This window comes from Prunus persica, chromosome G2 (assembly GCF_000346465.2).
Source record: "Prunus persica cultivar Lovell chromosome G2, Prunus_persica_NCBIv2, whole genome shotgun sequence".
Classification (NCBI taxonomy): domain Eukaryota; kingdom Viridiplantae; phylum Streptophyta; class Magnoliopsida; order Rosales; family Rosaceae; genus Prunus; species Prunus persica.
Window position 1 is genome coordinate 25846674 of NC_034010.1, and position 13336 is coordinate 25860009.

Below are 13336 nucleotides of genomic sequence, written 5' to 3' on the forward strand. Positions count from 1 at the left end.
GGTCATTTTCCATTGATCTTTTTTTTGGTCATTTTCCATTGATCGAGCTCATCTAAAGCTGGCAGTCTGGTTTAGGTTACCAAAACCAAGCCCGTTGCTTTGAATTTTATTGATTTTAATATTTGGCCTCGGGTGCTGCTGAGCCAGAGACGCCAGAGGGAGCTGCCCGCTGCACCTTTTACCATATATTCTTATCTTTTCTTTTGTGGGTTCGTGATGGAGGTGGTTTGAACGAGCCAAGTATCACTCTCAATAGAGATTCTCTAAACTTCACTTCCTAGATTGCCAATATTAACATGTCATATGCATCTACGTTTAACAACTAATAACGTGACAAATTAAGGCAATGTGTTATGGAAAAAAGAGCTGATTTCAGTGCCATCTAATAATACACGTACAATAATTAGGGTGGTGACCAAAACAATCACAATGTGTAATATCGAAATTGGTATCTGCGAACACAGTCTTCACCCTTCTCATAATAATCTTCCTTAGTGAAAGTTTGTGTTGGGAAATGGGAGGCGGCAGCGTAAGCAGAAGCTCCACGCCATGCATCTAGAATTGGATCCAATGCTTTGACTATCCTTATGGGTGAACCACACGGCCTAATCATCCGGATTCCAGCCTCCAAGCGCTCACTCATACCAGGAAACAGACTACTACCACCAGTCAGAAAGACTGAACTGGTTAGCCTCTCCTCCAGCTCTTGGCCCTTCGTTGGCAGCCTCCTTATCGACACCCCGGCCATCTCATCTAAGCCTGCCTGATCTATCCCAATCCAGTTGGGATTAAATAAAATTTCAGGGCATCGAAACCTTTCAACGCCAAAAAAGATTTGAAAATCTTCCTGGGTGAGCGGACGAAACCGCGGTGCTTCAACGGATTGAGGGTTTGTGGTATCCGTTTTGGGGACGAATGTCGGGTCTACTTCCTGCCAAAGCAAAATTATCCAATATAAATAATGACGATCAACTGTAGTCACATCCAGCACTTAAGTGAACCAAAGTAAACAGACCTGCAGCCTAGAAGTGAGACGCGCCAGCTCTGCTTCATGCTCATCTGGTGCCTCATCATCATCATCGTTATCTTTGCTCATGAGTTTGTATAGTTGCCAATCTTCATCTCTCGCACCAAAAGTATCCTCACCCTTGCCACGATCAAAGGCTGCTGTTGTCAAAAGGCGCATCCTTTCCCTCTGTGCAGCATTTAATCTCTCACCACGCCCAACACTTCCAGAAAAACTATTTCCATTTGTATGTCCCCCATTTGTCTTAAGTCGTTTTCGCTGTTCAACTTTCTCAGAAAGATCTTTATATTTAGCATGCAACTGCTCTAAATAAAGCTCTGGGTTTTCTCTACAACAAAGAGAGAGAGAAGAGCATAATTAACAAGGAGAGGTACACATTCCAGAACTTCTAAAATCATCAGGGGACTCTAGCATACTAAACATGTATTCAAAAGAATAAGCATTGTTAAAACCTAAGTGTCGTGCAAATTCAGGCAGAATGGTCTATTCCCTTCTTTTATCCTGCTCTCCCTTCTTCATAATATCCCAACTCAACTGAACCTCACAAAACCTTATTTTCAACCCCATGTGTTAACTTTCTCTTCTTAAACCCTGACCATAATAAATTGAATTTAAGGAAACAAAAATAAAAGCATAATGATGTCAGCACATACAAACGTTTTTGCTCATCTTGTTGATTTCTCCTTTCCCGCTCTAATTCTTCTTCATAACGTTTCTGTTTAGCTCGCTGCCGACCTTCAGATGTGGTTTTGAGAAACAACTGTCTCTTTTTCTCCTTGACCTGTCAAGAGAACAGTAACAAAGACTAACATCAATGAAGGGAAAACTTAAAGATAATATAAGGAAAAAGCACTAACACTATCTGGTTGATGCAATCTTCAGATGTTAGGTTATATATAGACATCAAAACAATACATAAAAGTATATACCCAGAGGACTTCAGGTATTTCGAGTCATAAATAAATGTTCAGAGCAATTAATTGAGTGCAGATTAAATATATAAATCTTTTAAGTGCAGTAGACAACAACTTCAAAATGGTGGGGAATGTGAAAGACACTTGGCATAAAAGCATACCTGCTCAGGGGTAAGCATGTTGTCAGGGATATTTAAAAGAGGGAACCTTTCGCCTCCTGCAGGATCTGTCTTCTCCTCAAGCTCAGCTTGTTCAGCCTTTGGTTCACCTTTTGCTTTCAGTAAAGATTGTCTTACCTTCAGAAGGGCAGATTCTACTTCCTGCTTGGAGACATAGCCAGTGGCTGACAAGAAAGATGGTATATCATGCTCTTCCACCTGTTCAAGCTGCTGCAGAAGAAATTCCAAACCGTGTGATTCATTCTCTAGTTCATTTATCCTAGAAGATCTCTTCGCCTCAGCCATTTCTCGCAATCGTTGACCTTGTTTCTCTTTTATGGCTGCCTTTCTTGCAATCTCTTCTTCAGAAGGGGGCTCCTCAGTAGGTGGTGGAACCCATGGGAGCTGCCACAACCTTGTTTTATCCTCAGCTTCCTTGGTCCCTTTCTGTGAGAAAAAATATCAACTGTTATCTCAAGAAATTTGGATAGGAGAATGGATTGAAAAAGGAAATCCTCAATACCTGAAATAACCGAGCTTCCGACACATAATCTGGGGCAATGTAACAGTGCTCCATCTTCAGGTCTTCGACTTTCTCCCACGAAAACCTAGCCCTGTTGCATTAAATACACATAATCAGAAATCTTACCCAAGTGGTCTTCATTCAAGTGATGCAAGTGAAACCAACCAAATTCTACTTACATGTGATGAGGGTATTTGAGCGAAAGAAGCTGCTTCATATAATCTGTGATGTGGTACCCACCGATGTTAGTTCGGCAGCTTCCTTGATACATAGGTTCGCCGTCAATAAACTGGGAATGAAACACAAAAATCATGGTCAACCTATAACAATCAAGAGAGCAGGCCTCAGCTGTGTTATCATCTTTGTCAATTTATTATCTATTATGGAAACATATAGATTGGAATTCCATACTGAAGATTTGCTTGAGGCCAATAAGTTTAGATATGTTTGTATAAAACCAAAACTACATATCCCAAAATGAATCATGATGACACAGCTGATTTGTAATTATATCTACAATCACACAGAGAAGTAATGCATGCTAATACGCACATAACTTGACATGCACACCTCAGTCCTGGATATTTTTTTTTACTATATAAGTCGTTACGTAAGTTAAACAAATACCAAGACCCCGAAAGAAAGCATACCGGAATAACATGAGTAGTGGTAAATCCAGGACAGATAGCAAGACCATCTTTATCACAAACCCCATGCTGCTGATTATACTTATAGCTGAATGCAGCATCAACACCATATGCTGTAAGTATGGAAATGAAAAGGAAAAAAATCAGGAAAGAAATAGATATAATAACAGAGCCAAAAATACACAGGACCAAAGACCAGTGTGGAAGCATGTCTGAAGGGGGGTAAAATTTGCAGAGAGTGTTGATACCTATCGATGGAACTCCATATGTCTCAAATAAAAGTTCAGCCATTTTACTACGAGACTGAAATGGGTTGCATACACATTCAGTAATCAGGATCGAATGATCAATCTGTCCTGCCCTCAAATGAACACAAAGTTAAGAAAAAGTTCTTATGAATATATAGACTGATCTGAAACCTTACATAAAAAAACACAAAGTATTTAAAATAAATAACTATTCATATGTATATCACAATATATTTTTTAAAAGCAAAAAATATGAACACACTATTGCATATCATTCATGCAAACTAATACTGGCCAACATGAACTAGTCTGCTTATATCATGCCATTCTCATATGGTCTTGAAATTACACAGATGTCGGAACGTGAACCTAATAACTGATCCATTTAACCAAGGAATCCCATAAAGACCAACAACGATACAGGCACACCATAGATTCTACCAAGTTACCAACATCGCTAGAGAACCAGAACACAAAACATTAAGGCAGATGAAGAACCTATAGTGTTAGCCATTAAAAGCATGGTGCAAAATGTCATGGGAAACAAGCACTTGCCTCAACAATTGCCTCAACATAGACTAAAATCATGGTAGAACAAAAAAACAAAACAAAAACTGCTGAAAAGCTAACAGCTAAAAAATCCTTAACAATGGAAGTCTAGTAAAACGAAGAAACAAACTGTCCATTTTTTATCATACCTGTGATCCGTTTGCGCCCAACCGATCAAAGCCAAAGTCAAGAATCTACAGATGCAATAGAATATCAGTGAGGCAACAATTCACATATTACTGCAAGCTACACGAGTAATCTATTTTGAACAAAAAAACAAGAATACATATAAAAAATTATTTTTCTGATTAAACGTGAATCGGAAGAGGTGGATCCAGTGACCAAGATATAAACTTTCAAAATAACGAGTCAGTAGGCAAGATAAATAAGAATTGGGTGCCCATAGAATCATTAGTAAACTTACATATTCCATAATTTCAAACTGGAAAACAACATTGCTGTCAAAAGCTGAGCGAGGTCCGGAGCGTGTGCAATCAAAGTATTTCAACAGTGTAGGATCATGGTCTCCAACTATGGTCACAGTTTCACCTGCGCACAGAATTTTTATTTTTATTTCAAAATTTTAAAATAAAAATTCGAACTTCAATAATTACACAAAATTACACATGAACGCGCTTCTTGAAACTTGTCAAACGTGAGTGTACCAGTGGCTTTGTGGCGTGGTCTCTGAACAATGTTGCGGAAGATAACACGAGGCTCAGTTTCTCCCGCCCATCTGAAAATTTTGACCCAAAAATAAAGAAATTAGCAGAATGACCAGACAATTATGCACGTAGAAGTTGAATTAGGGTTTTTTGTTGCTCATATACCCGATGCGAAAATAGGAGGCGCCATTGTCAATGACGATGGGAGTAGAAGAAGGGAAGAGCCTGTAATCAGAGTGCCGTTGAATTTGTGAAATGAAAGGCATTTCTCTTCTCTATAGCCCAAGGCTTTGTCTGTGTGTTATGCCCTATCTTTCTCAACTTCTGCCACAGTTGAAGTTCAACGATGGTAAAGACGAAGAAGAGACTAGCACAGTACCAAGAGTGGGCCGGGTCGGGAAGTCAAGCCCAAATTGGTTTTTACTCGAACCCGTTTTACCGCCAAAGACTGAAACCCGGCCTGAAGGTTCTCGCGCTCTCTACTCCACTCTATTGGGCCCACAATATTTGAAGCCCGCTTTGAAGTTTCTCGCACTTTCCGCCACGTGTGATGTCCACGTCCCAAAAAGTTACACAGCATTTGCAGCAAGGGTCCCACTATTTTTTGTTAAAAAAGCCCATGCTTATTGGTTCATGGACATATAAGAAGAGACTTAGCTGAATTGGACTCAGACGAAGCCCAAAGTTCCGTTGGCAAATGTCAAGTTTTGAAGGTCAACAAATAGAGGCTTTGACTGACCAAAAAAAAAAACAAATAGAGGCTTTTAGAAGCTCACTCTTTGTTCTTCAATGCCTTTACAAAATCATCTAATATTTTTTTTAAACAAGTGATATTGGAAATGGAAGTTTTCTCACACACACTATTAAGGTGCTATAGAGTTCTAACATGAGATTATTGATTTGTAAGTAAATGCTTTTTCCACTAGACTAGACTTTGTTGGCACAAAATCATCTCATATTACTAAAGCATCATGAGGGTTGATCACTTTATGAATTTTTAGTGATTTTTTTCTTTTTGGTATTTTCAATGATAACGATTTTAACAAAATATGCCCTCACTCAATCAAGAAGGGGCGAGAGAGGATCGAGCACAATACTTTAAGTACAAGGATAAATGATACTGTTGGAATTGAACCTTTGACCTATATTTATTGGTTTTTAATTGCAACAAGACGCAAACTTAAGACTTAAATCTTTACCCCCACCCCTCCCAAAGTCACTCGAATTATGGCAAAGAAAACTTGGAAATCATGACAAATGGTTTTGATCAGAAAATGTAAAAATGAAAGGGAAGGAGAAATGGTTTTTGCGCTTTCCTTTGTATGAAAAGTACTTACAGAATTCTATGTAGAATCTTTAGTAAACTCGTGTAACATGTAGTTGGTGAAACTCTAGAATAATAAGTGATATATAATTGAGGGATCACATGTGAAAGGGAAGGACAAATAAAAGTAGTGATAAAGAGTTTGAAACTAAGGGGTGGTGATGAACCATGGCAGGTGAGGGATGGTCCTTTGGGGATTGAATTATTGTACCACTGGCTATCGCAGAAACCAAATCTCACTGATTAAAGAGCAATTTGGAGTACACATTTTTGGTCTGGCATTACTGTCCGACTCGGAATCATTCAGGTTTCCGATAGATATCATATGTGTGCATCGCTAGCATTGGATCCCACTATCTTCACTCTTCATGTGGATTATTTTAAATTTTCATGGTGTTTAAAATTTCTCTTCTTCAATGAACCCAAAAAAGCTCTTTTTGATTAATCACTTAAGTTGAAAGGGCTTTTGATCTTCGAAGCCAAAACGCTCGCTATTTGATGCGTACCTCTTTTGTAGAGAAATACTTGTGTGAAAACGGGAGTGTCACTGTTTTGTATGAAAACGCATGACAATTTATGATTAACTAGAGATAACTAAAAACTCTTATTCTCGTTTCATACAAATTTTTGTTTTCTGTTTTTTGTACTTTGGAAGAGAGAAAACATGGGCTCTCCTGTTTTAACCAGTTGCATTTTGGACACGCACGCGCAAAGTCCCAAACAACATGATCACTTTCGTACCAATTAATAATACCAATGGCAAATGCAATGGCAAGTTGTAGAAGCCGAGAGAGAGAGAGAGAGAGAGAGAGAGATAAGAGAAGAGAGATGATATGGCTCCAAATTTAACTGACATTTTCTTAGATGTGTTTTGTGCTGATGTAACGTGGCGTCATATCATCACATCTGATGGAACAAAATGGCCAGATAAATAGGGTTTGAGAAAAAAGATATTTGAAAGGCTAGCTTTTCAGCTATGAGGCTATATTTTTGCATGGCATCATCAAAAACATTTACTACTCTCTCTGCAACGTACGTTTTACTTTTACCCTTCTCATCAAACCCACCCACCCATCACATATATATATATATATATATATATATATTATATGAATGAGAGAGAGAGAGAGAGAGAGAGAGAGAGAGAGAGAGGGACTGGCCAAGAACTGTTGTGTGAAAGAAAGGACCTACCAAAATGGGAAAGTCGTGCATGGGGTTCTCTACCTTAGGAGCAAGAGCCCCGCATACCACAGTTAAAGTCCACCTCAATCTTCAGTACACTACTCAGATTCCTCCTAACCCAGAAAGAAAAAGAGCTCTTGGCTTTTCTCCTGTGATCATCCATCTCTCGACTCTCGATGTAGATGATGAGATATATCTTTGTCATCACCAACACGACTATCTAAAAATTCTCCATTAGTAATTCTAATTATGTATAAATGTACAATTCAACTCTCTCACAAGAAGACTCGTAACTTAATTGGTTTGATCCAATTACAATTAAACACATTACCACTAGCTATAACAATTTAATGGTTTTCTGGATGCGAGCTCGATTGAAACAAATATTATTTCTCGCTCGGTCTCAATTATTAGTGACAAGGCATGATGATACCCATGTTTTGGCTTTTTTTTTTTTTTTTGGGGGGGGGTTAAAAGCCTCTTTGTAGGGGGTCTTAATTTTAATTAAAAATATGTATGTATGCGTATCGATATGGTTTAGAGTAGAGCATTGGCAGACCCAAGAATTTTTTAGCGGAAGTGCAATTTTGAAAAGCTAAAAATTCTTTGTAAATTGAACATCTAAGGCTTCTTACCTAGATAGACCTTAGGTCTCTTCATGCATTCATATCATACATGAAAAATTATTTTATGTAAAAATATTGACTAAGTATGAAAAATGATTTTTCGAAATAATCATATTCTCAAGATAATTTTTAACGACTTTTATTCCTTACACATCAAATAAGAAAACTTGATTTTATGGGATTTTAGTATGAAGTATATATTGACTTAATGAGCCATCATTTTTAGCCTAAATCGTATTTTGCACTAAAACTGATTTTTCATATTTTGATTTGGTGAGAATTTAATTTTATAGTATTTTTATTTGAATCCAAATAGAGGGTACTTCCTTATTTACATTGTAAACTTAAGTAAATTAAGTAATATAAAAATAAATGAAAGTAAAAGGACAAAAACATTTAGACATGGAGTGCACCACTACCAGCTAAGCAAAGGGGCATTTTAAAGCACTTACAATGGTTTTCCAGTGAAGAGAGATGCAGTTGCACCTTCTTGTGTCTTAATAGGCCCGCCACTAAGAGTAAGGATACACAAAATCCCTAAACTCTATCGATATTGTATCAATAATTATCGATGACATATTGATAGTTAGATCTTTATTAAATACCAGATATCTTGTACAACATTGGATTACACACACTTCAAAGCAAAAACGAAGAAGAAAAAGTGGGGTGGAAATTTTGAGATAGTGTGTTGGGAAGATAGGAGAGAAAAAGGGGAGTTGAAATGAGGCTATACGAGGACATTGTGGTTTCTAAATGGGGTAAGGCTATACAAGTGCAAATTGCAATCCAGCGTAGCCTACGCCTATATCAAACAGTCCTCAGCGAGATTTTGGGGCTTCTTTTTTCTGACAACTCATTTCAGATTTCAGAAGCGCCCCAAGACCAGAGGGCAAAGTAGAATTGTAGCAGCTAGGTTTAGGGTTTCTTTTACTGCTTCCTTTCCTTTTAACAAATAAAAAGATTATAATTAAGTCTTGGAATCAAGTTTCTGACATAAAATATGAGAGTGCATTATGGGAGAAATTTTATTTAACTTAAGAAGATTAATGTTAAACAAGTAATTAACTATGCCTCTTCTTGGTTGGCCCATCCTTTTAAGAATCTGGTATTATTAAGAAATGAAATTAAGGGGAGAAAAAGGAATAAAGAAGATGGACTACTTGCTTGGAGTTGGAGTTGGAGGGGTGGAGGTAGTGCTTGTGGCTTTTAATTTCGTCCGAAAAGGAGACAATGTTTGTTTGTAGGGCACTAGAAAAGCACGTAGCCCCCACTGGCCACTGGTTTCAAAGTAATATATCTCAGCAAATCAGTAAACCAAAGTTCCCTCTCTCTCTCTCTCTCTCTCTCTCTCTCTCTCTCTCTTCCCCCATCCCTATAATTTATATGAGCTGTTTTAGCTGTGAGAGAGATTCATATATCATTGAGCTGCATGTGACGACAATCCAAGTCACCATGATCTCTAAAGTTTTCATATAAAAAAAATTAAAATTAAAATTAAATTCTTTTTAAGGTTCAAAAAGCAACAAATAATTTGATTTGATAGACATTAACTGGTGATATAAGTCACTGATGAGGAGGATATGGGTGGCTGCGGCGCCGATTTTTTTAAATTTTTTTAATTTTATGAAATAAGGGGGAAGAACCCCATTTTTTCAGAGATTTTAATGATCAAATAGGTTGAACATATAATTGTGCATGATTAAGTTAAGACCTTTGATGGTTCAGATAAAAAAGAGCCACTATATTTATGTGTGTACAAATCATCAGCCTCTTCACGAAATCAGGGTTTATTCCCAATTTAGAGGAACTTAATGAGGATGGTACAAAGTTTGATACTCTAAATGCATCGGTAATTGAGACATTGTAATTTTTAAAAACGCAATATAAGATTTGATCATATTTTAAATAGGCAGTATAATATAATTAAACTTAAAGAATATTAGTGCTTACTGAATTATTTATTATATGATTCACATTAGTTATTTGAGTTATGAATTTTCCCTACAAGAGGAAACAAAGTAGTGGTGATTAAATTTCAGTAATCTACATTGTAGTAGATTATTGTAAAATATAATAAAACGTAAAATAAAGTAATATTATATTATATATAGTGTAATACACAGTCATATATATATATATATATTTTTTTTAAGAAAGTAATTAATTAATAAAATTGTGTTGATCTAAGAGCTAATTAGCAGCAGAACCTCAAAAACCCGTACGAGGTGGTCTCAAGAAGTTTTGCGTTGCTTGCTTTGATCCACATCTCCGTGTTCTCCGCCCCTCCTCTCTCTCTCTCTCTCTCTCTCTCTCTCTCTCCTCTTTGCTCTCCGTCCGTACAGCTGCAGCCATATCAATATCACATCAACTCTTTTTCATATATTGTTATCAGATTTCCGGCCCCTCTCACTCATTAAAAAACTCATGTAATAGTTTTTTTTTCTTTACTTTTGGGACATAAATTTGATTCTCGTTTTCTAATTTTGTTTTTTCTCTCTTTTCTAATTAGACATGGAAATTTGTGACTCTTAATGCAAGTGATATTTAAAAAAATTCTCAATTTCTTGGGAGTCCTACAAGATTCATTTGTTCTTTTTTCTCTAACAGATGGTTAGAACTTCATCTGGATTTGAATCATACTGAAAGGTCCACTAGAGATTAGAAATTGTTGAAGAAAGAACAAGATGTTTCTTTTGTCCCTTCCAGGCGATCGGAAAATAAAGAAATAGTTAATATATTCAAGATAATTATATATTTACAAAATACCGTCCCAATTCATCCTATTTCATTAGATCCGGGATGTGATATGGTTCCGAAGTAAGAACTAGATATGGACAGTTCCAATAAGATTTCATTCTTGAACAAAAATTCATTTTGATTTATTTCATCTATTCCATGACCGGAATAGGGGGGATACACATTACACCACGATTTTGAATCAAAAGAGAGATTTCAAGAAATGACATATAGAGATTTCAAGAAATGGCATATCTATTCACTCTATCAATAACTGAGCCGGATCTAGTGTATCATAAGGGATTTACCTTTTCTATTGGATTGGATCAAAAACAATTCTTGAATGAGGTATTCAACAAGGATGGATCGAAAAAGAAATCTTTATTGATTCTACCTCCTATTTTTTGTGGAGAGAATGAATCTTTTTATCGAAGGATCAGAAAAAAAAAAATAATTCCAAACCTCCTGCGGGAATCATAGTTGAAAGATTATCATTCCTATACTTCCGGTTCAATTTTCCCAAACTAGAACGATGTTTGTTTTAACTTTCAGCAAAAGACAACATTTTTATATGCATACTTGGGTTTGTTTTGTATGTTTTGTGTAACTTAACTAATGTGTGTGTATATAAAAAATCAAGAGTATATGTGTAAAACAACATTAAAACTAGGCTTGACGAAAGAAAAGTTAAGAAGACACTCAAGAATTAATATATGAATCTCCCCTTCTTCTTTAGAGCATCCAGGTTCGATTTACGTATAAAATAGTTTCGAGGCAACTCAATATAATTCTACTCCCTCTCCCTCCTTAGTGAATGACCAAAAATAAAAAAAATAAAAAAATCATTAAATAATAAGAAAATGTTCTTGAAGTGAAATAAAATTTGGGGCTCGATTAAAGCTTATCTTAAAGCCCGAAATTATGTTTTAGCTTCCAAAGTATTATTTTTCTTGGTTGAAAAAGATATTTTAATCTTAAGGAATCGCCCCTTTCACACGTATTGCGCATGTCCTGTATATATGCAAGTCATAGGATAGAATAGATCCAAAAGTTGTAATATCAAGATTCGTGTAATCTTATCTTAATTAATCCACTAATGAGTATGATTACAACTTTCTCAAAGTTTGATGAATCGACACATAATGAGCAAAGGGAGCTTGGAGGAGGTGGAGGTGGAGGACAATAGCATTTAATTATTGTACGTATATCAACCGAGAGGAAAACCTATTGATTCGAAAAAGAAGTTAATAAATAAATAAAATTTTAAATTAAAGTCGAGAGGTGTATTCAATCACGATTTTGTTGATATTGATCGTATTGTAAATTATTCTTGTTGGGTATATTTCTAACAACGACATGTAATTAACACAAAGTAAAACTTGATTGGGATTGGCTTCAAATTCCAGATGCGTATCGCATAAATTTTGGCAGGGAAATGGGAGATGGATCTTTCAGAAAATGACCAGCATGGTAAGACGCACTGCACATGTCCAAATTCGTTTTTGGACCACTGCAGCTGTGCCCCTCTCCCCATTGAAAGTGGGAAAATTGCTTATTCAGACGACTTTTTGAGTCGTTCCAATGTCCGATTCAAGATCTTACAGCTCACAATAATAATTAACATGTATGAATTGTGGTTCATGTCAAGCCAGGGAGCAAGAGAACAAAAAAAATAACCTTACATAAGAGGAAAGGGGTGGGGATCAGAAGCCTCTAATTACTATAATTACTATGGGGCGTATTGCAAGATAAGTTGATGAGATATAAATGCTCCACGTCTACTGGAGTAAAGAGATTGAAGGAAACATAACTCATATCCACCAGTAAAATTGAGTGTTTCAAAATGCAGATGTGGGTTACGCCAGTTGATTAGGACAATGAATTTGTATTTTTAAACTAAAGTTTGAATCTAAATCTAGTAGATTAGATTAATTTATTATCATTTGTATTAAAAAAAACCATAAATGAATCAAAATCATCAAAGGGCATTGCCTCTCATCCACCAAAGAAAAAAGTGGAATGTAGTGAATGCATGACAAAGTACTTAACCCTTTAGAATTACAAGGAGTTTTTCATTTTTGGAAATTATGGGTGCACCAAGTTAACATAAGAGCTAGAGCTAGCTAGACTAGCTGGCTTATAAAACTAATTAAGATGGATTAGACATGTATATATATAGGGCAGTCTCTTAAAGAATCCAAAAGTGGGAAATGAGGGATCAACACAAAGCAACCTTAAACCCTTAAAACCACCCAACACCCCCCCACACCCCCCCCACACACATTAGTCTAGATAAGGTCATTCATGAAGGTCAGGGGTCTGGGTGAAGGGGGCTTGTCAATTGCCTCCCCACCCCACTCAAAGAAATATGCTTGTAGAAGACGCAACATATTTAACATCCAAACCTAAACGCCACCCCAAAAATATCAACAATATGTATTTGAACGATGATGATCAAGTACTACTGGTTAAGCTTTCATTTTCCAACAACATATACATATATACATATATAGGTTTAATTAAATAATTGCAGAGAGAGGTAGCTTTTAATTTTATTCTGGAGACATCTGTGGAACACAGACTGGGTCACAGAAGATTAAAGTTTTTGGTCAATTTGGTACCCAAAGATTACGATTGATAACTGTTACTCCTCATATTGTGCCCAATAGCTTCTCTCTCTCTCCCCCTGACAAATCTCTAATCACCAACCACACACACACACACACACTCTCTC

At 36.5% G+C, this 13336-nt stretch overlaps 1 protein-coding gene across 2 annotated transcripts; it reads right to left on the reverse strand.

Annotated features, from left to right (window-relative positions):
* On the reverse strand, positions 260-5075 carry LOC18784575 (actin-related protein 5). 2 transcript variants are annotated; one of them, XM_007220550.2, is made up of 12 exons: positions 4897-5075; positions 4732-4802; positions 4491-4615; positions 4216-4260; positions 3518-3620; positions 3273-3382; positions 2802-2911; positions 2623-2713; positions 2103-2546; positions 1681-1808; positions 1016-1355; positions 260-931 (listed from the first exon to the last, which is right to left on the reverse strand). In XM_007220550.2, exons 1-12 carry the CDS (start codon positions 4995-4997, stop codon positions 425-427), a joined length of 2175 nt encoding a protein of 724 aa, XP_007220612.1. In that variant the 5' UTR covers positions 4998-5075; the 3' UTR covers positions 260-424. The 2 variants fall into 2 exon arrangements, with proteins under 2 accessions (XP_007220612.1, XP_020412235.1); XM_020556646.1 differs by having other exon boundaries at positions 3518-3625; positions 4897-5057.

Bases quoted from the DNA above. Each gene is read 5' to 3' on its own strand.
- LOC18784575 (XM_007220550.2), bottom strand. From the start codon at position 4,997: ATGCCTTTCATTTCACAAATTCAACGGCACTCTGATTACAGGCTCTTC. The intron at 2,912-3,272 runs GTATGCTTTCTT...TTTCATTCCCAG, and splicing joins CCACTACTCATGTTATTCCG to TTTATTGACGGCGAACCTAT. The intron at 1,809-2,102 runs GTATGCTTTTAT...TTCTCTTGACAG, and splicing joins ACATGCTTACCCCTGAGCAG to GTCAAGGAGAAAAAGAGACA.